The sequence below is a fragment of the Numida meleagris genome, chromosome 1, assembly GCF_002078875.1.
Source record: "Numida meleagris isolate 19003 breed g44 Domestic line chromosome 1, NumMel1.0, whole genome shotgun sequence".
Classification (NCBI taxonomy): Eukaryota; Metazoa; Chordata; class Aves; order Galliformes; family Numididae; genus Numida; species Numida meleagris.
Window position 1 is genome coordinate 22,512,451 of NC_034409.1, and position 19,963 is coordinate 22,532,413.

A 19,963-nucleotide genomic window follows, 5' to 3' on the forward strand; every position below is an offset into this window, starting at 1 on the left:
TCTACTAAAAGGGATTATGCCTACCTTTTGGACTTGATCTGGTGATGGAGAAGGCATGATGACTGATGTTATTGTTTCCTATTTCCTCGTCAAATCTACAATTACAAGAACAATATCTTTAGTTAGGATTGATCTGCTCCCCTTAGTGGCAGTCCAACTTCTGTGAGTACAGGCAAACATCCTCTACTTTGATAGCTATCTAGCTATTAATATAAATTTCTGTTTGTTCATACATAACTTGTGAAAAGTCACAGTTAAATCATTGCCAAAAAGCAGGAGCTATTTAGGAGCTATTACTTTTCTTTTTTCTTTTTCCCTCTGCTGCTGCTTGTTTATGCTGTCCCATTCTCAGGATCACTTAGACATTTTTTTCTCTAAGAAATTGCTTGGTCTTACAAAAATCTGTAATGCTGCGATGCCTGTAATAGTTCCTGATCTCTTGCTGTAATTACTGTAATTCTGGTTTTGTCCTTCTGTTACAAAGGTCTGAATTTTGCTCTAGAGTGCTGTGAAGTAGTTGGAGGACTGGGAGAAGCAGGACTTTGTGCTGTTTAGGGCCTTACAGAGTCAACATTTATTACTGAGTCAAAGACCAGGATTAGACTTGGATGGTAATTTTCCATTTTGTGTTTCTGTGTCTCCACCATGAATGATGTGTGCACATGCGTCCATTATCCCTTCTCTCTTTAGGTATTCTCCCATCATTCAGAATCTCTGTTATTACAAGGAATAATTGTAGCCCTTTGAAGATATAAAGTGAAGTGAAAAGATATTTTGTGTAAAAATAGCATTAAGAAGTGCATAAAAACTAAGATTTTTTAAAAATAATTTACTTTTTAGTTATGCCCAGAATTGCAAAGGAACAGGTTTTCCCTCATCTCAGCATGACAACAATAGAAGTGATGATCAGTGTCCCATGCAAATCATGGTAGTCTTAAAGGGTTTTTAGTGTTGACCTAATCAAGCAACCTGTCAGGTAGGCAATCAGGCTGGCTTTGCCTCCCCTTCTGCTTCACATTAACATTCAGTGCTCGTTGAGCACCATTTAGTGAAATACGCCTGATACTGAAAAATAGACCTTGTAAACATCCTCTTAGGTTTGGGCCTTATGACTCAAATGGATTATTTCAGTCCAGAGAGCTACACTTTCCCTATTTGAAGCTGTTTACCTCTGTCTAAAGATTTTGTTTGCTGACAGGGAAAAAGCGGAACATCTATATAAGAAGTGTGGTTTCTGCATGGGGATGTAACTTTGTGGATGCCTCTAATGTTTTCCTTGAAAGGGAATGCAAGTACATGCCATGTCACATCAGGCTGAATCATCTTATAATTTGTGTGAGGTAACCTGACGAGAAACAAGACCTGCATTAATCTCTAACAAAACCTTTTAAGAGGAAAGAAAAAAAAGCATTTCTTACTATTCAGGCCTTTCCTATTTCTAGATAGATTTAATTATCAATCATTTGCATTAATAGGCATCAAATCAGGATTTTTTTTTTTACTTTTCTGATCAACAGATGACTTCCCAGTTAGGATACAAGGAGCTGACACAGGTTTAGTTATAGTGAACCACCATGTTTAAACAAAGGAAAAAAACAGGCAAAAGACCTATGTCAGTGGATTGCATTAATCTCTGTAATGTCCAAGGGGCTTCTACAGTGCACGAGCTGTGGCTTACATATCTTATGCATTTGTTCACTAATGCCTCTGCTCAAAAAACCTTTGGATTTCACTATAGTGGCAAGCGTGTGCGCAACTTCCTTAATTACATGTTGAAGAAAACAACGGTAACAAAATGTTTTCTTCCTGTATGTTTATTATAGTTCTTGTTTTCCACAGGACTTTATCCCAGTCTAGAGCCTGACTCAGGGAAATCCTGTCACCTGCACAGATGAGCTTTGGCCTTATTATGAGATTGTCTATTAGACTGCAGGAACAAAGCTGCAATGTCAGAGCTAAAATACCCTCTGGGCCAGTGGGTGGGTCATAGGTAGTATTCACCACACTCTCAGGGTCTTGAACCAAACAAGACTGTCACCTCACCTGTTACAACATGCTGAAGATCAGAAGCAGCTATATTGTTCTGTGTGTCAAGCCCAGTAGAGATTTATTTTATTAGAACATGAATTCCCAGAAAGCAACCGGGCTTGATTTCCAGGAGGAAAAATATAGGTTCCTCATATTGTGGAGCTTACTGCTTTCTTTGAGTTTTTTCTCATGGAAAATCATCTCTGTTGCCAAAATAAACAAGACAAATTTACGCCTTGTTTTATGTCTGAATATAGCTTCCAGCCATCTGTTCTTGTCTTTCTCTGCTAGATTAAAGACTTCTTCTGATAGGTACTTTAGGGATATACTTACCTGGTTTAATTATGTCACTTTACGAGTTTTCTGACAAACTAAATGGAATGCTCTAAGTTTTGCTTTAAGAAACAAATTCACACCAATCTTGTCACCCATGTTCATGTTCTCAGCCCCTTCTGTTCATCCTCACAAGTTACTGAATACCCCTTTAAAATACAGACACTGATTTCTTTGAAATCCTGGCAGGAAGACTGATATTTAATGATGTTATCCTCTCCATTTTTAAGGGCTATCTTTGAAACATCGGGCATTTCTCATCCATGATTATTCATTCAGCACTGAGTAGAGCTCATTTTTAAGAATGACATTTTTAACAATGCCTTTCCAACTTATATTACATTTATAAGTTAATTTTTCTCAAGGAAATTTTGTAAGTCTATCAAAGACATTGCTGTGCTGCCCTGAGTCTGTTACCCCCCTTTGGCGGAAGATAGCAGTATGTTTTAATCAATGTTTATAATATTACAGAGTGAAGTACAGGGTAAAAATACCTGTTTTCTCTCCATCTGTTGACAGCCAAGGGTCACACACCACTTCTGCTGCAGCAGTTTCCAACCATGTCCTGGCTTGATTCCAGGCTGTGGGGTACTGGCTTCAATTAGATGAATTTCACGTTGGCCCTTGGCTAGCACTTTACAAACCTCATCAGAAATAAAAATAAAAATTTCAACACTGCCCTGCACCGGACGCACTCAAGTTCGGCTTCCTTCACTCTTCCTCAGATTAGTGCCTGAGGGTATATACAATTTTTCTATAGTTTATTCTTTTCTTTTCTGCTAATACAAGGCTGTTATGTACTTTTGTCAGCAGTCCTTTTCTCTACAATGATATCAGTTAGAGTAACATTGAATTTTCCCCAACCAGTGGATTTTTTACTTCCTTATAGGGCAATCAGATTTGCAGTTTTACAAGCAGGTAGATGTTGTATATGCAGTTGTTTTACATCTTGGAAAAACTGGACTTTGAAAAATGTTTACCTCAAGATGCAATTACCATAGAAGAGCTGCTGTCTGCTATCAACGTGTGTCTTCGTAAAACACTGAAGGTTAGGATACTTGTGTCCCAAGCAGGCTTTCTGAGAACTTTATGGCATGAGGAACAATTAGTTTCTGTGAGCATACAAAATTGCACAAGAGGCATGCAAAGTCCTGCAGGTGAGGAGAAACAACTCCATACATCAATATATGCTGAGGGATGCCCAGCTGGAAGGCGGTTTGGCAGAAAAGGGCCTGGGGGTCCTGGCAGACACGAAGTTGAACATGAGTCAGCAATGGGCTCTTGCTGCAAAGGCCAATAGTATCTTGGGCTGCATTAGGCAAAGTATTGCCAGCAGATTGAGGGAGGTGAGCCTTGTCTTCTGTAGGTGAAACTACCCCTGGAGCGCTGTGTCCAGATTTGGGCTCCCCAGTACAAGGGAAACATGGAGCTACTGAAGAGAGTCCAGCAAAGGGCCACAAATATGAAGAGACTGAAGCAGCTTTTCTATGGGGAAGATTTGAGAGAGCTGTTAAGGCTCCGGGAGATCTTATCAATGCATATAGATATCTAAAGGGCAAGCGCAAAGAGACTGGGGCCAGGCTTTTTCCAGTGATACTGACCAACACAGCTAGAGGCAATAGGCACAAACTGAAACACAAAAGTGTCTGTCTGGACATAAGAAAACACTGTATACAGTCAGATTATCTGAGCACTGGCATAGGTTGCCCAGAAATGTTGTGGAGTCTACTGCCTTGGAAATGTTCAAAATGTACCTGGACATGGATCTGAGTATCCTGCTCTGGGTGTTCCTGTTTGAGCAGGAGTTGAAGCAGATGGACCCAAAGGTTCTTTCCCCCAGCCATTTTGTGATTCTATGAGTAATGAAACTATGTAGAGGGCGTAAAGCTGCATAGGAGAAAGTGGCAGCATGATTTGTATCTATGTCTAAATCCTGTTTTCTTTTAGAACTCCAACCAAGAATGCAGGATAGGATGCCAGAAGAAGGGATTTTCTGCTTTTTAGCCCCAGTGTACCTGGACCTAGGCTGAAGGTGTTATATGGGCAGAACCTTCTGCCTTAAGATACCATTACAAAATAATAAATTGTTTTTCTTAAAAGCATTCTCAGTGCTAGCAAGCAATAGAAAACAGGAGACAAAATGTATTAGAAAGCCACTTCAACTTTAATGGCAGTTTCAGTTTGTGACAGTTTTGTCTAAAACTATACTGACTGTGATGTCATAGAATCATATAATGTCTTATATAGAATAGAATAGCTTCTAATATTTCAGTAGAATGGCTTGGGTTGGAACGTACCTCAAAAATCATCCAGTTCCAACCCCCCCCTGCCGTGGGCAGGGCTGTCACCCACCAGCTCAGGCTGCCCCGGGCCCCATCCAGCCTGGCCTTGAGCACGTCCAGGGATGGGGCATCCACAGCTTCTCTGGGCAGCCTTTGCTGGTGCCTCACCACCCTCTGAGTGATGCCAGTGTGCTCTGCATATTAAGGTTTTTTGAATCTCCCCACCACTGTTGAAGCAAAGGGAACTACTAGATTTTACGTTTGTAACCTGCAATAGGGGATGATCTTTACTATTCTGTGAAAAGTCTGAAATCCTCTGGGAAGCTGTGCTTATACCTATTACAGCTACATGTGCAGAAAGGTAGATGGTGTGGGGCTGAGAGGACAAATATATTTTGGTTTAGGAAAAATAATAATTTACAGAAAATATGTAAGAAATACAGAACTTAAAAAGTGTTGGGTTTAACTTTCTTCAGCAACATTTGTATTTTATTGAATGACTATCTTGACTAAAATAAAATGGGATTTGTCACCATCTAGCAGTTTGTAATGGAATCAGATGGACATGTTAAAACAGCCCTAGATGTCAGCTCTTCACTTTGTCTGATCTTGTGGCTACTCTGTACAAGTTTGAAGGAAATTGGATCAACTTGAGAGAACTGGTGCAGTGAGTTTTCATGCACAGAAAATTATCAAAGAAGTAAACATGGTGCTTGTGTCTATAACCCCAGTGGTGACAGCCATGGGAGGATGATAATAAAGCTCTGCTGTCTTTTCTTAGCTACAGGAGCATCATCCTATGTGGGTAGGCACAGTGCTTCAGGCCCATTGGACTGGATCAACTACACAGCATATTAAAATTATTAAATTTACCGTTGAACTATGAAAACACCAGCTATTACCAAACATTTCCCTCCTCCAGCTTATTTCTGTGTAACAAAATAATACACATTTCCTCAGGACACACACAGATTAATTTAGAGGTCTGACATGACAATTCTGTGGATGTGGTGGGTTGACCTTAGCCTGCTTGCATATACCCACCTAGCTGCTCTCTCAGTCCCCCTCCTCAACAGGAGAGGGGGAGAAAATGCCATGGAAGAGCTCATGGGTGCAGATAGTGACAAGGATACCACCTACCAGTCACCACCATGGGTATAATAGACTCAGCCTGGGAAAAAATAATTTAATTTACTACAAATTAAAACAGATTTGGATAATAAGAATCAAAGATAACTTAAAACAACACCTTTCCTTTCCCTTTCCCAAGGCTCAAATTTACTCCTTCATCCCTGACACCATTACCTCCCACTCTGAGTGGCACAGGGGGAAGGGGAAGTGGGGCTGTAGTAAGTCCGTAAGAGCTCCTTTCTGCTCATCTTTCCTCATGTTTTTCCTCTGCTCCACCATGCTTTCCTCCATAGGCTGCAGGGGAATCTGTGCTGCAGCACCTGCTGCGCCTCCTCCCCCTCCTTCTCTGACCTCGATTTTCACAGGGCTGTATCTCACACCTTTTTTTTCTTCTTGCTCTTTGAGGTGCTTTGCCCTTCCTTACAATGACTTTCACAGAGGTGCCACCACTTTGGCTGCTGGGCCCAGCCAAGCCTGGCGTGGGGCAGCCCCAGCCTCTCCTCAGAGAGGCCCCTGCAGGCGCACTGCCAGCAGCTGGGCACAAATACACAGTATAACAGACGATTATTCTGACTATATCTATTTACACATCTTTTTCTTGCGTTACTTTTATTAATTTAGATATAAAGGCTATGCTACGGATTCAACAACTGCCTTAGTGATTGGCCTCCTGTTCTTTATTATTCCAGCAAAAACATTGACTAAGACTTCGAATGGAGAAAGCAGTTGAGTATATTTTAAAGTGGATTTTATTACAATAAGGTAACCATAAATGTAACTAATTGCATTCAGTCAAGGAATGTTCTTAAATACTGATGATACAACCTTAATGCAGAATAATGCCTTACTGAGCTGTAAAGCATCCCTGGCCTAGAAGCCTGAAGCAATGCTCAGGCAATGTGAGCAGCAAGAGCTGGTGCTATGCACCAGCCTGCTGCCTGCACACCTCCAACTCCAACGGAAACCAGTTTTCCACTGACTGCTATGGGCTTTGCATAGGGCTACACGGGGCGAGGCTGAGTTTATTTTGAAAGTGTTATGCTTATTTTATGTACCCTATGAAATTCAACATGGAAAATGAGTCGGTTCCTATTTTTATCCCCTAAAATGGAATTCACTTCCATTAAGGTATGCTTCTGGCTTGTCCTCTTTGTGCATTCAGTTCTAATACTGGCATCAACGGAACCTGGGGAAAGTAAGGTCAGACCCTAAATGAGCCTAAATGAAAGAGTGTTTGCTCAGTAATCTGTCTGAACAGTAAAGTTTTGTTGAATAAGTTAATCTTATTGATATCCCATAGCTGTCTTTCACGTAGACGTGCCAATTGCTCTACTGGTGGAAACTGCTGTAATTGTCACTGTCAAGCTGTGATAGTTTAGAGTGGGTACCAGCAGATATCTGTTTTTCCTCTCAAAGATTTTCATCAAGTTATAATAGTTAGAGTTTGCCTCTGAATGTTTCCCAAGAATTTCTTTGGAGAAGTTATTTCAAGATATTTTTCAAGATATTTTTAAATGTTGGTGTTTTTTTTTTGTTGTTGTTGTTGTTTTTTTTTTCTCTAGCTGCTTTTGCTTACACTCCACTGATTACTTGGAAGGAATTTCAGTCATGCATGCCCTGGGAAATTGCTATTCTTGTTGGTGGCGGGTTTGCATTGGCAGACGGCTGTGAGGTAATGCAATTTATAGATGATACTGAGCAATTAGCATGACCCACATCAGAAGGAATTCAGTCATGCCGTGGATTCAAGGTTATAGGCTTATTTTAGCAAATTGTTCAGAAGCAATATTGAACAGAATAGTTGTGAATGTGCAAGATGTTCAGAAAGCAGAGATAAAAATAAAAAAGTATTCTTTGTCTTCAAACACTACACACAGTGATGATTACTGTTTATTATTTGCTTAAATTAAAGCCTGATGGTGGTAGGAGTTGTCCAGAGTTTGCTGAGGTGATTTCCATGTGGAGCACTGCTGCCTGTTCCAGTAAATCAAGCAGATTTTGGCCCAGGCTCTGGTTATGAAGCTCAATGTATGCATGTTACAAATTTTCTGAGTACATCTCTGATCTTCTCAAAAGTGCAAATACAAATAAATGGGAAGTGGTTTGCTTGAGTATCTACATGACAACAGTGACTTACTTAGAAAGATGTACTTAAAAATATGTGGTAGGAACATAGGAAATATTTCAGACTTTTTTTCTCTTTTACACAAATACATCGCAATTAATAGATGAGAAAATTCTTGTTATATACATTTTCATTGTAATTTTCTGTTCATTGTTATGTCAAACAAACACTGTCATATTCCTTGTGCAGGTTTCAAAACTGTCTGCCTGGATAGCAAATAAATTGACCCCTCTAGGATCACTACCCCTTTGGCTGGTTATCCTGATATCATGTCTTATTGTCACTTCAGTGACAGAAGTGGCCAGCAATCCAGCCACCATTACGATATTTTTGCCCATACTGTCTCCTTTGGTGAGTATAATAGCAGCTGTTCTTAACCAGAATGTGCTTTATCATCCATGTAATAATATAGCTGCTCAAAGAATCAGTTTTTAAGAAGTCTCTATAACGTAGTTCATGCTTTTGCTTTTTTGTTTTGTTTGTGATTTTTCTTGTTGCTGGATTTTCTTGATGTGTTGCAGTATGCATTGAGTAGCTGGTTGAGGATTTATTACAAGAGATGCTGTGAATTCAGAAAAATGGGAATAAAAGTGTAACACTCAAAAATAGAAGCTGTTATTCCTACTTGAGAATAATGGAAAGACTGAAAAGACTATCAGTGTTTGTTTGGGATCACATCTTTGACAAAAATGGCTAACGCCACAATATTCAAGCTATCATCAAAGAGAGGAGAGGGCTAATAGATGTACTTTAGTTGTACTCCTCATTTCTTCTTTCCTTTTCTCTTTCTTTATCATCATCTTTGTCAAAATACCCAGTTCTTCCACTTCAAAACTTACCATGGTCACCTTCTAGTTTATAACTTTGCCTCTTGGCCAGCCTAGACACATACTAAATCTCCTTTCCCATTCACAGAAGAAAATTCAATTATCTCTTCACTGAATCCCTCCAACCTATTATATACCAATTCAATATAATCGTCTTGTACTATTTTGCTTTTAGTGCTTATGCTATGCTCAAAGTCCTTGCAAGAGTCTTTCATCTTAGGGACTTAACTGCAATTAGAGAAAAATAATGTGTGAAATTAGACTTGCAGAATCACAGAACCGTAGGGGTTGGAAGGAACCTCTGGAGATCATCTAGTCCAACCCCCTGATAAAAGTAGATTCCCTACAGTAGGTTACACAGAAAACTGTCCAGGTGGGTTTTGAATATCTCCAGAGAAGAAGACCCCACAACCTCTGTGGGCAGGCTGTGCCAGTGCTCTGTCACCCTCAAGTTTTTTCTCATATTCAGTTGGAACTTCCTGTGTTCCAGTTTGTACCCGTTGCCTCTTGTCCTGTTTCTGGGAATCACTGAAAAGAGCCTGGCCTTGTTTGCTTGACTCCCACCCTGTAGATATTTATAAACATTGATAAGATTCCCTCTCAGCCTTCTCTTCTCCAGACTGAACAGCCCCGGGTCTATCAGCCTTTCCTCATAGGGAGATGCTCCAGGCCCCTCATCATCTTTGTGGCCCTTGTTCATTAGCTAGCCTGTGTTAGAAATACCTTTTCTCATTCAAAGCATTCCCAGTTATAATCTTATAAAGGAGTTAGCAGAAAAGGTTATTTTTCACTATTTTATCTGGCAGTTCACAGTTCACTTGTGCTAATATAAGAAGTTTCTATTTATATATTTAATTTAGCAAATACATCCTCTGACAGCACTTCTCTCTCTTTTATTTTACTTTCTGCAGGCTGAAGCCATTCATGTGAACCCGCTTTTCATTTTGATACCTGCCACACTATGTACTTCCTTTGCATTCCTTCTTCCAGTAGCAAACCCAGCCAATGCCATTGTGTTTTCATATGGTCATTTAACTGTAATGGACATGGTGAGTTTTAAGCAAGACTCCCTTAAGGGTTCTGATAATCGCTCTGCAACATTATTGTCTGATTTTCACCATTTTAAAGACTTTCTTCACAGTCTTGATATCAGTCTTTGCTTTCTTTTTCCTCTCCTTTAGGTGAAAGCTGGTTTGGGTATTAACATCATCGGAGTTGCCGTAGTTATGCTTGCAATTATGACATGGATAGTGCCTCTATTTGATCTCTATACTTATCCAAGTTGGGCACCGAACATTTCTTTTTCAAATAGCACTGGGCTGTAAAAACAAACAAACAAACAAAAAAACAAAACAAAACAAACAAAAAAAACCAACAGTAACAACAAAAACGACGACAAAAAACCTGGGAATTGGCTTGAAATGTTTTTGTTTCTTTTCTGTTCCACTGGCATGTTGTGAGTCACCACAGCAATAGAGAACGACATTATTGTAAATACTGTATTTCACAGACCAAAAGACCGATTATCTGGTCTGAGAGAATAATCAAGAAGAGTGCTAGACTTGTTAAATATCATGAAGTTATATCAAGTTTCTTATCTCGTTGAGCTAGTCTGAATGTTTATAACTTCATGTTATGATGGAAAAACTAAATGTAAGTAACCATTATCACTGGCAGTTTGCCCTCATGCTCAGGGTAGAGAAATAATGAGATTTAGATTTTATTATTTCATATATCTGATCTTACTATTATCTTTGGTGATATTTGGGTTTTGTCCTAGAACATGCTGGTTTTGTTTTCTAGATTCAAATGCTGTTTGAAAAGGTGTTGATCCTAAACAGATGATAAGTTTGGGGATTGAATTGAACATAAGGTTTACAGAACTGTCAAATGTGCAAAAAATAGAGAAGAGCAGCATGACCACTAACAAAGCACTTTATCTGTTAAGCACCTTGAAATATGGAAGGAAAATATATACTTAAGCATACATTTAAAATCTACCTCCTTCCAGGACCTCGTTGAAGCATGTAGTTGTATATGTTGTCTAGAACTTTCCTGCATAAACCTGACTTGATAGATCTGAGTTAATCTATATGAATGGAGACTAAATTATCATTACATTTCTCTGCCAAAAGTGGAGACATATCCTCTTCATGAATAAAAGCACAAGATAGAGTGCTGAAGATGTAATGCTCAATCCATCAAGTAAGATTGTAGTGCATCTTTTGCCCAGAGATGTGGTGGATCCCCCATCCCTGGAGACATTCAAGGTCAGACTGGACCGTGCTCTGAGCACCCTGATCAAGCCATAGATGTCCCTGTTCATTGCAGGGGAGTTGGACTAGACGACCTTTAAGGATCCCCTCCAACTCAGACAATTCTATGATTCTCTGATCTTCATCAGGAGGTGCATGACCTCTACAGGACAGGTGGTAGTTTAAGTTTTCTAGAGTGTATTAATTTTAGAAAAACATGTAATATAGTGAGAAGAACTTTGCAGTTCAAAGATATCTTTGAATAATGATGTTTTATAGCACTGTTATACATTTTTCACAGTAAGGACTGTGTCATTGTTTTTTTTCACCTCTTAGGAGGACCCATGACAATTTGTAAAGAGTGTTTAGTTAATAGCCTGAACCAAATCTCCATATCTCCATGTATTAGTTTGAGTCGTCCCTTGGGGCACCTCAGTGATGGATGTAAACCTTAATCTGTCTTTTACAGATAATATAAATTATCAATTTGTACTACATTTATTTTTATAGTGCATTTTTAGAATAGAGAGATCAGTTATGACATCTATAAGGCCAGAATACAGTGCATAGGATTAATTTTTCTATAGTTTTCTTCCATTGGCTACTAGTTGCAGATTCACTGCAACAAATTATTAGAGTAAGGAAACACTTTTTCTCAATACTAGTGGTTCTGCGAACTAAATGCTATCTGTATGTGGCACCACACTTTGTCAACCTGGCTGAGGCTGCAGTCTCTTTAGGATGGCTACCTTCCTTTTCTTTTTTGTATTCTTTGTAAAGTGCCTAGCAAAATAGAGCTATGTCAGTGACTAGGCCAATCAGAAACTACGACTATACAAATGTTAACTGATTCACTGCAATAAAGATTATGGTTACAGATATGCAACACCTGGTTAAATGAAATCTCTAACTCAGCAGATACTACAGGGGAATGTGTATACAAACAGCTAATCCAAGACAGAGGTCTTACTTTTTCTGTGCAGAAGGATGTGCAGCACAGAAACAAGGAGCTCATGGTTTATGTAGTCTCTTGATCCTGCAAGCACAGGGGGGAAAACCAGCTGGGAGTGTGCTCTTACTTAGATTCCAGTCATGTCAATAATTTCCAGATTATTCAAGAGTACTGGAACAATGCATCAGATTATTTTCAGTGGAAGGGACCCCAGACAACATCTCATCCAACCTCTTGCCCAAAGCAAGGTTAGCACTGAATTCAGACAATTTTGCTTCGGGATTTTTCTAGTTACAACCTGAAAATGGATAGATAGTGCACAGCTTCCCTGGGTAATGTCCTCCAGTGCTTTTCTGTCCTTTTGGTGACTTTTTTTTTCTTTAAACAAATGAACAAACATACTGTATTCGTTTCAGTGAAATAGATTTAAATTCCTACTTTTTATTTGGGAGCTATTATTTTCTATGTTTAAAACTGTTTTTTTATTTTTAATGAAACATGAAAATAGAGGAAAGTCCTCTTTGAGGCCTTACATTTACTACTCTCATTGAAAGTGATATTTTCTGTCTCCAGTGGTCTTCTATGAAAATAATTAATTGATGGTATTTTAATCTTGTGACAACTGTTACTCAGCAAGAGGAAATTTGTTAAGTGATTATGAGCTGTCCCCAGTTCTATTAATGTTCACAACACAGAACTGACAGTTGTAACCTTAGCCTTGAATATGACATTGAGGCTCACAGAGATCCATGAATGCGCTGCACAGCGAAATCATGCTTTGATATCTGTATTCCCTCTTCAAGTTGAATATCTTTATGGACAAAAATAGTCACTTTGAACTGTTTATGAAAACCCTGCAGAATTTGTCAACTCTGTAAGTGACGCAGTTTTCAGCATAAACTGAAGCTGGATAATTCTCAGCTGTTCCTTTGCTCTACTTTTTGGCTTATTCAGACGACCATAGACAATGTGTTAGGAAAGGCCAGTGTGAGAATCTGAACTCCCACATAACACAGACCACAGAATTTCCCCCAAACTATTTTTTTTTTTCAGAATCATGCAACACACTGAAGTAGCTTAGTAAACAAGAAAATAAGATTTAAATTATTTAATGAAGATTGCACTTTAAAAACTATTTTCACTACAATCTGTTTATGCAGTGAATCATATGCAAAGAGAGAAGGAAGGGATTTGTAAAGAAAGTTAAAGTTGTTTGTTGCGCCATCTGTATTTATAATTTACGAAAATTAAATGCAGTTATATACAAACTGTCAGTGACCAGCATATTAGCTGTCACAATATGATAGACTAGTGACAAAAATGAAATGATCAAGCATTAAGTTTTTACATATTGTATGCTGTAGACAGACCAGTCATGAGTAAATTAGTCGGCAGTAATGGAAAGGTAACATTTCACTGGGATTTTTTTCTTGTTTTCCCAGAAGTGTAAGGAATGGGTAAGACAATCTTTGAGCTGAGCTGTCATTATTGCTAACTTATTTTTCAACCTTTTAAGAATCTGTTTTAGTCAAAATTATTATCTCTGTAGTGCAGAGATTAATACTGATAGAAATTCCTCACCAGAGAGTGTTGAGATGGAGGAATAAGAGAAGCTCAGAATGCTTGGCTGTCTTGGTACCCAGTGGGTGGGTTTGGCTCTGAGTGCAGGCACAGAGTACTGTGCTGGCTGCATGCAGAAAAGAGGCTCTTTGTTCGCTGCTTTTAGATTCACTGCTTTGTCCAGAGTTTGTCAGTACTGTGGCAAATGTTAGAAATTCATCTGTAATTATTTTAAGGGTTGATTAATCTATGACGACTATATCAACTATTTGTAAATTGCTTTGCACATAATTATCATATTAAATTATATATTTTTCTATGTCTAAGATTAGTCTTATTAGACTACTGTATTAGTACATAAGTAATATTTATGACTTACTATTTATTTATAGTTTCATTCCCGCTAAATTAAACGGAGCCTTTGTTATATGCTTCATTAGGGAATTTGTGCCAGGTCTTTGTTCTCCTTTCTCCTTTTCTATAGATGTGTTATATCTGATATAGTTTCACTTTGCTTTTGGAAGATGTGCTTTTAGATCATCAGCAACCACAGAACACTTACACCTTGGAAAAAGCTTCTGCACTGTTCTATCACTATGCACATCAGTCAGATCAGTCTTGCAATGTAAACTCCCTTATGTACTTTTAAAATGAAGTACCTGTTCTTGTTTACTGTAAGGGTCTTGCTAGTTTAAAGACAAGCAGCCTATAGCCTGAGGCCTGGCTGAGGAGCAATGCAGCTCAGCAGCTCAGGAAAGGTGGAGTGAAAAAAACCACCATATACCCTGGCTGCTTCTTTCAACTTTTTTTTATTAGGTGTAGATACCAGTTCTCATACTAATGACAGCAATCAAAAGACAGTTGCATCTTATGTGAAGTTTTGGCAGGACCTGAAGTTTGCTTCTATGGTCAGTGATCCCTTACCCTTAGAAAACAGAAATACCCTCCTGCTGCCCTCTTCCATCCCACGCTAGCAGCCCACGTTTGGGAGTTAGCTGCCCTATGGTAACACACTGCTGCCACAGAGCTCCTTGGGGCTGGGTGAGTGCCTCAGTGATTGGGTCTGCACAGATTTCCCATTACTCTGCAGCTCTTGGTGATAAATAATAAAGTTATCAGCTTAGTTCTTTGTCTGTGCAAAGTTAATTTGATGATTTACATTTTTTAACAATTGCTAAACTCTTCGTAAGTGCTATTCCTTAATACATTTGCCTTGTGTTCTAGGAAGCTGTTGTATGTTACTGTACTTTTGTGATGTTCAACTACTGTATGACATTTCTTTACAAGAATGATTCACTATTTTTTGAAAGAAATATTTCCCAAATGCTGAACAGTCCATCATGTGTTTAGTGATACGTTAACAAGATACGAAACTGCAGTGTGTGAGGAAATGTTGTCTTGCAATAAAGGTGCCTGAGATTTCTTAAACCTTTTCTTCTTGCTGCTGTTGTTACAATATCTCAACATCTGATAAATATCGTGGAGTACCTGATGAGGATAATTTAACCTTGTCAACAAACCTCTAAAAGAATTAAAAAATGAGAAAAATCTTTTAGCATTATTAAAGCAATTAAAATAAATTCTCCTTTCTGGTAGATTCCTCTAGCAGTTTCTAGATGCTTGATGCCTTATTAGAAAATCAGAAAGTGATGCACATACCTATGCAAAACAGCCCCTGATTGCCACTGTACTTGATTCAGTTCCCCTTGAAGTCAGAGTGCATCAATTTAGGTCAGGGTGCTGGAGCAGACCCACCAGGATGGCTGGAAGAATCACTTCTATCCATTTCATGTCGTTATTCTTTGATGAATAGCCTCAGGTTCTGCCACATCCCTGAGACAAATGTGGAAACTTGGGTCTAAAGCTCATGTGTTGCTGTTATAAGTTCTTAAAGCTCTTCAAAGTATGAGGATAAAAGAGTTACCACATGAGGACTGAAGAACCAGCAAGTTAATACAACCAAACCACCCAAAAGAAAGAATTAAGGAGAAGCATGTGCCTGGAATTCTGTTCTTAGGCCAAGAGTGCTGCAGGGCATTTTTGTGAAATCTGCTTCATTCACTTAGTGATTTCTGTTTCCATTCTCCAGTATCCTCTAACAAGACAGGATGCATGAAAACTTCTCTTGTGGCATGAATTCTGGTCCCACACCCCAGAGAGCTACATGGGCATAGGGATGTACAGAGATCCCTGAAATATGAACCAATCTGAATAGATTAAGAGAATAATTTAGTATTTCCAGCACTAAGCAGGCAGGCAGATTCTAGAGTTTCCTTTGGCCTTTGAGTGCATAAACACATTAAAAAATAAAATAATACAAAACAAGAGAAACAAGTCCGTAGCTTACTTTAAAGTGCAGAGAAGTTGCACCTTTAGGACAGGTGGTTTTCTTTAAATAAAAATAAAACCAAAACTTTTTCATTATAGGTGGCTTTTTAACACGAGATGCACTGGGATTTATCAGACTAAGAGGCTTGGACTAGACTGTGCACAAAGCATCACTGAGATTAATTGTGCTTCACCCTGAATATTGTAATTCATACTATGTGATATCCATCTTCATCTGTGCACATCATGAGTGTAGCCAGCAAAGCAGACAAAGTGGCAAGTTATGTACTAAAGCTACACAACATAAGCATTCCAAGCATGTGTAGCTAAGACTCAAACATTTGATAGCTTTTAATATTTGGCTCAGCAGAGGTAAACAGAATAAAAGTACCTTGTTTATCGTAGCACTTGCTTGAATGCATAACAAATGGCAAAAGAATTTTCTACTCTCCTAGATAACTTCTCCAAACAGTTGTCCTTTATCAGACACTGTTTGTTACTGAAAAAAAGGAAAAAATATAAATAAGAGGAAGAAAAGAAAATAAGAAAAAAAGAAGAAATGAGAAGGGAAAATGAAGAAAAGGAGCAGAGAAGAAGTAAAGGAAGGAATGGGAGAGACAGAGAGAGAAGGAGAAGGTAACCTACAATTTGCAGTTCTGAGTCTCACCTTTCAAAACTGGTAATGATCCATGTACAAGACTGACAACTTTTGCTGACATCCTTCGTGGATTTGAAAAGTTCAGTTTGCATAATATAGAAATCCATGTGCTGGCTTGTGCTTTCTTTAGCTGCTATTTTAATGCATCAGAGGAGAAGGAAATGGATAGGATAGTTAGTTCCATAATTTTCTCTGTTCACACTGTGAAAGCAGATGGAGTTTTGCACCCATTAAGAACAATTCTTCAACTCCAGTAAGCCATTAACCCTTTCATGGTTGCACAACACAATTTCTGTGTAGCAGTTATAGAATTTGTGGCTTAAGCAATATCTCATTGATGGTGTTTTTATACAAAAACTCTTGGAATTCTTTGGTGTGGAGCATACTTCATATAATCATGGATTATGAATAAAGTCTTTTAATTAGAGTCAAACTTCTCAGTCCCTTCCTGCAACTGCCTCAGACTAAAGCAGTATTGCACTTCCAGGGTGGTTTTACAGACAACGTGAATAAAACAGTTTCTATTATTCATAATGATGACAAGGTCCATGAAAGATGTTATATGAAGTTACTGTGAGTGTGACAGTTTTCTGCTTCTGCTACACAGCCATGTGCAGACTAAATCACAGGAAATCTAAACCTTCTCCTAGAAATTCCCACCTGATCTCTGAGTCCCCTTCAGAGCTGGCAAAGCATGGGACAGCAGATTTCGATCCAGCTAAGCAAGTGTCTTGTCTCCAAGCTCCCTCAAACTATGTTACAATCAAAGTTATCTACAGTTGGACCCCAGCCCAGTCTCTCCCAAGGACTTTAACTTGGTCTTTCACCCGGAAGCACAGCTCTTGAAAGAACTCTGGAATTGATCTTATGATAGTGGATACCACTACTAGCAGTCTATAGTCCAAGGGTGTGTCCTCACCCAGATTCAGCTTCTCCAACAATCTCTAGAGCGAGTCTCCCCTAAATACATCTTGAGTCTTCACATGACAAATGCAAAACTATCTCTGATTTTAAACCAATGTAGTGTTTTCCTGATAAGGAGATAGTGTTAACTTAAATGTAAAAAATACTGAAAGAAAACAATAGTAATAATTATTTCTATCTGCTGTATTATGTAGGACCTTAGCAAAATTAGAGAAGTCATTTAGGTTAACAAAGCCAGTGAAAATAAAAAACCTTTTGAGAAATTGGTGGCAGAGAACATTAATGAAGGATGTGAACTAGTTAGCAGTGGATCAGAGCTACAGGAAATCCCATTCATTTTACTCTTAAGAATAGTTAAGCCCTTTCAGTGTTACCCAATGCTGAGAGCTACAGCCTGCTGAAATCCATTTGTAAATAAAATACGTACACTTTTCCTACATAAATAAAATCACATCACTTGATTATGGTTGCAAATTATATAGAACTTTTTCCCAAGATTCGTGCTCCCCTAAGATAAAATTGCGGATTGCAGCAGGACTGAGCAATTCATTGCCAACATTATATTGTCTTCTTTCTTAATTGTGAAAATAGCTAAAGATTTATTGGAATGTGGAACTGATTTGGTTTGGTTGTTTGTTTTCCATGTTTTTTTTTTCCTCTGGCTACTAAGACTTCAAAGGACAGAAACAGAAAAAAATGATTTTGTAGCTATTGATTACAACAAATGTAAAAGGGAAATATTTCTTTGTAATTTTGATTATAGCCAAGACAATATTGAAACTATATTAGCAATACTCGTAAATGCAAAAAGTGCAGTAAAATAATTAAATGGTTTGAATTTGGTTAACATTTTAGCATTTGCAGGTGATAATGCCATTATTAAGTTCAGGAGGAACCACTCCACCTAGAGATTAATGAGAAAGATCTGACTTCAGCTAATTGCTAAGTTCATCAACAGAATCACTAAACAAAATACAGTTATGAGATGTTGTGTAATACAGATTCTATTTCCTAATATGTAATATAAATCTTCATCACATAAAGTAGTCACATCTCAGCTCGTCCCAGAGGACATGGTGACCAACCGATCATTGTTCTCCATATAGGTTGCTTTTTTGCCTCTTTTTGATACACAAAGCTGCCATTCTGTCCCTTATTCAAACTTTTGTTACTTTCTAGTCTAACTAAGCCAAATCTATATTTTTATGGGCATAATGTCAATGGCCAGTCATGGGTAGAGAAAATTTATACAAAACACTGTGTGTGAGTCTGATTATCTGTACTGCTAATGTCATTATCTGTGTATAGTGGCAGTAACACTTTCTGAAATTCAGTAGCTTGAAGGATCCAGAAAAACTGCCATAAAAATGTGGGAAAATCCATGCACATTTAAAGCAAAGTGTAAGTACTTAACTGGTAGAGGAAAACTCTCAATAGCTGGTGGGTTTTTCAATGGTTGGCCATTTTGCATTGATAAATAACCTTAGGAATTTTGTTTATTTGTTTGTTTTGTTTTTGGTGAGTTTTTTTAACCATACAGTAAACATTTTCTAAACATTTTATCATTTTTTGTCATGTTCTTGACACTTTTTGGTAAAATCACCCCTCACAGGGGTGCCCACAGAGGTGAGTATCTACGTAAATCCACCATAGAACCAATAACATAGGCAAATGTAGCAGGTAAGTCTGGCTAAGGCCCCAGCAATTCTGACTACAATGCAATAATTTCTTTAGACCTCAAATTTCTGTTCATGAATGTCAAAATGAAGATTTTCTTTCTTCTTTTTGGAGAATTATCTCAATCTGTTTCTGATCCAAAGACATTGACTTTAAACTTGCTGCCCAGTTAAGAAGCAGTTAAGAAGTCTTCATTTCTTATTTGCACAATTGGATTTGCCTTCCTAAATAGAGTACTCTGCATTTACCTTAACTAAATCAATCTTTCTTTTTTTTTTAAATTGTTGAGCGTTTATCACATGAATTATAATCGTCCCCAAAGAGACTGCAACTCATAAAACATTCCTGTTATTATCAGATTTTTTTATAGCATTTCCTTATATGTGAACTAAATCAGAGAATAAATAAATCTACTGGCATCAAGTTACTCCAAGGTAACTTACTGGATACATGCTGCCACATTTTTAGCAAGCAACCACTGCTTTATGTGTGCGGACTTTGCACGGAGATGCATGCCCACACCATACTCTTTTCTTGTAGGTTGTAGCTCCCTAATTTTGAGGGAGGATTTATTGGAACCAAAGCCTTTCCAAAACCAAGATATATTACTTTTATTGCTTCTCAACCACTCAAAGCCACCAAGTCATCAGGGAAGGAAATTGACTTCTTTGACATGCCTTGCTCTTGACAAATTAGTGCTGGCTGTTTCTTGTCGAATTATCCTCTAAATATTTAACATTGATTATTTAATTATATGTTTTGGTAGCTTTCTGGATATCAGAGTGAATTTGACATATTAGATTGATCTTTCTTTACTCTTGATAGACCTCATCAACTGCTATAAGGTCTCACAAACAAGTGGTAATTATTCAGAAATTCTTTT

At 38.2% G+C, this 19,963-nt stretch overlaps 1 protein-coding gene across 1 annotated transcript in view; it reads left to right on the top strand.

Annotated features, from left to right (window-relative positions):
* The window catches only part of SLC13A1 (solute carrier family 13 member 1), a 28,586-nt gene extending 13,685 nt beyond the window's left edge, over nt 1-14,901 (top strand). Inside the window, exons 11-15 of the mRNA XM_021385086.1 lie at nt 6,396-6,499; nt 7,337-7,446; nt 8,089-8,250; nt 9,638-9,775; nt 9,908-14,901. Of these exons, the coding sequence (XP_021240761.1) occupies nt 6,396-6,499; nt 7,337-7,446; nt 8,089-8,250; nt 9,638-9,775; nt 9,908-10,051 (658 nt within the window). The 3' untranslated portion in view covers nt 10,052-14,901. The remainder of the gene's footprint in view (nt 1-6,395; nt 6,500-7,336; nt 7,447-8,088; nt 8,251-9,637; nt 9,776-9,907) is intronic.